This window comes from Propithecus coquereli, unplaced genomic scaffold, assembly GCF_000956105.1.
Source record: "Propithecus coquereli isolate 6110/MARCELLA unplaced genomic scaffold, Pcoq_1.0 Scaffold525, whole genome shotgun sequence".
Lineage (NCBI taxonomy): Eukaryota > Metazoa > Chordata > Mammalia > Primates > Indriidae > Propithecus > Propithecus coquereli.
The window spans coordinates 457,902-459,726 of NW_012151119.1; the positions used below are offsets into that span (position 1 = coordinate 457,902).

General features: G+C 64.4%; 1 protein-coding gene across 1 annotated transcript in view; it reads left to right on the forward strand.

Annotated features, from left to right (window-relative positions):
• TMCC1 (transmembrane and coiled-coil domain family 1) overlaps positions 1-1,825 on the forward strand; it is a 25,344-nt gene that overhangs the window by 3,674 nt on the left and 19,845 nt on the right. Inside the window, exon 2 of the mRNA XM_012656891.1 lies at positions 626-1,566. Within this exon, the coding sequence (XP_012512345.1) occupies positions 626-1,566 (941 nt within the window). The remainder of the gene's footprint in view (positions 1-625; positions 1,567-1,825) is intronic.

Sequence of the window (1,825 nt, forward strand, 5' to 3'; positions counted from 1 at the left end):
TATTTTTACTAGAGACGGGGTCTCGCTCTTGCTCAGGCTGGTCTCGAACTCCTGAGCTCAATTGATCCTCCTGCCTCGGCCTCCCAGAGTGCTGGAATCACAGGCGTGAGCCACCGAGCGTGGCCCCAAAACGGTTTTCATATCATTAAACCGAGATGTAGACGCACCTTGTTTTACATAGACGCGCTTCCGAGCAAAACTGTATGTAAAGAATGTGAGTTAGGGTGAAGCGCGGCGGCTCAGGCCTGTCATCCTAGCACTTCGGGAGGCCGAGGATGGAGGATTGTTTGAGGTTGCAGCGAGCGCACGGTGACGCCCCTGTTCTCTAGCCCGGGTGACAGAGCGAGACCCTGTCTTTGCAAGAAGAACGTGGATGAGTTCGTGCTGTAAACCCGGCGATAAATCCACTAGCGAAGGAAGAGCGCCCGCAGTGTGCATCTGTGCAGATCTCGTTGCGTGCATCTCTCTCGCTCGAAGTGTGCTCGTGTGGGGACGGCGTCCGCGGGGCGACAGGGCGTCCGGGGCGGGAGGAGTGACGGGTCGGCCGTCGGGCGGGTGCAGATCCCAGAGGGCTGGTCCCCCCCCCCCCCCCCGGGCCCCTTCTAACCTCTCTCTCTCCCGCCAGATCGAGCGGCTGGAAGTGAGCAGCCTCGGCCCGGCCTCCAGCGCGGCGGCGGCGGCCTGCAGCGCCGACGGCGGCGTCCACACGGACGCCGTAGACGGGACCCCGGACCCGCAGCGCACGAAGGCGGCCATCGCCCACCTGCAGCAGAAGATCCTGAAGCTCACGGAGCAGATCAAGATCGCGCAGACGGCCCGCGACGACAACGTGGCCGAGTACCTGAAGCTGGCGAGCAGCGCGGACAAGCAGCAGGCGGCGCGCATCAAGCAGGTGTTCGAGAAGAAGAACCAGAAGTCGGCGCAGAGCATCCTGCAGCTGCAGAGGAAGCTCGAGCACTGCCACCGGAAGCTGCGCGAGGTGGAGCAGAATGGCATCCCGCGGCAGCCCAAGGACGTGCTCAGGGACATGCACCAGGGCCTGAAGGACGTGGGCGCCAGGGTGACGGGCTTCAGCGAGGGCGTGGTGGACAGCGTCAAGGGCGGCCTCTCCAGCTTCTCGCAGGCCACGCACTCGGCCGCGGGCGCCGTGGTCTCCAAGCCCCGGGAGATCGCCTCGCTGATCCGCAACCGGTTCGGCAGCGCCGACAACATCCCCGGCCTGAAGGACTCCCTGGAGGAGGCGCCGGCGGACGACGGGGCCAAGGCCCTGGGGGCGATCGCGAACTTCCAGTCGAGCCCCAAGTATGGCAGCGAGGAGGACTGCTCCAGCGCCACCTCGGGCTCCGTGGGCGCCAACAGCACCAGCGGCGGCGTCGCCGTAGGGGCGTCCAGCTCCAGAACGAACACCCTGGACATGCAGGGCTCGGGCTTCGACGCGCTGCTGCACGAGATCCAGGAGATCCGGGAGACGCAGGCCAGGCTCGAGGAGGCCTTCGAGGCCCTGAAGGAGCATTATCAGCGGGACTATTCCCTGATCATGCAGACCCTGCAGGAGGAGCGGTACAGGTAAGCTGCCGGGCTGGGGCCCCGGACTGTCTGCGCGGGTCCCTCCCCTCGCATACGGGCAAGCGGCTTCAGAAAGTCTTCGTCAGCCGGGCGCGGTGGCGCACGCCTGTGATCCCAGCACTCCGGGAGGCCGAGGCGGGAGGATCGCTCGAGGTCAGGAGTTCGAGACCCGCCTGAGCAAGAGCGAGACCCCGTCTCTACTAAGAGTAGAAAGAAATTAATCAGACAACTAAAAATATATAGAAAAAATTAGCTGGGC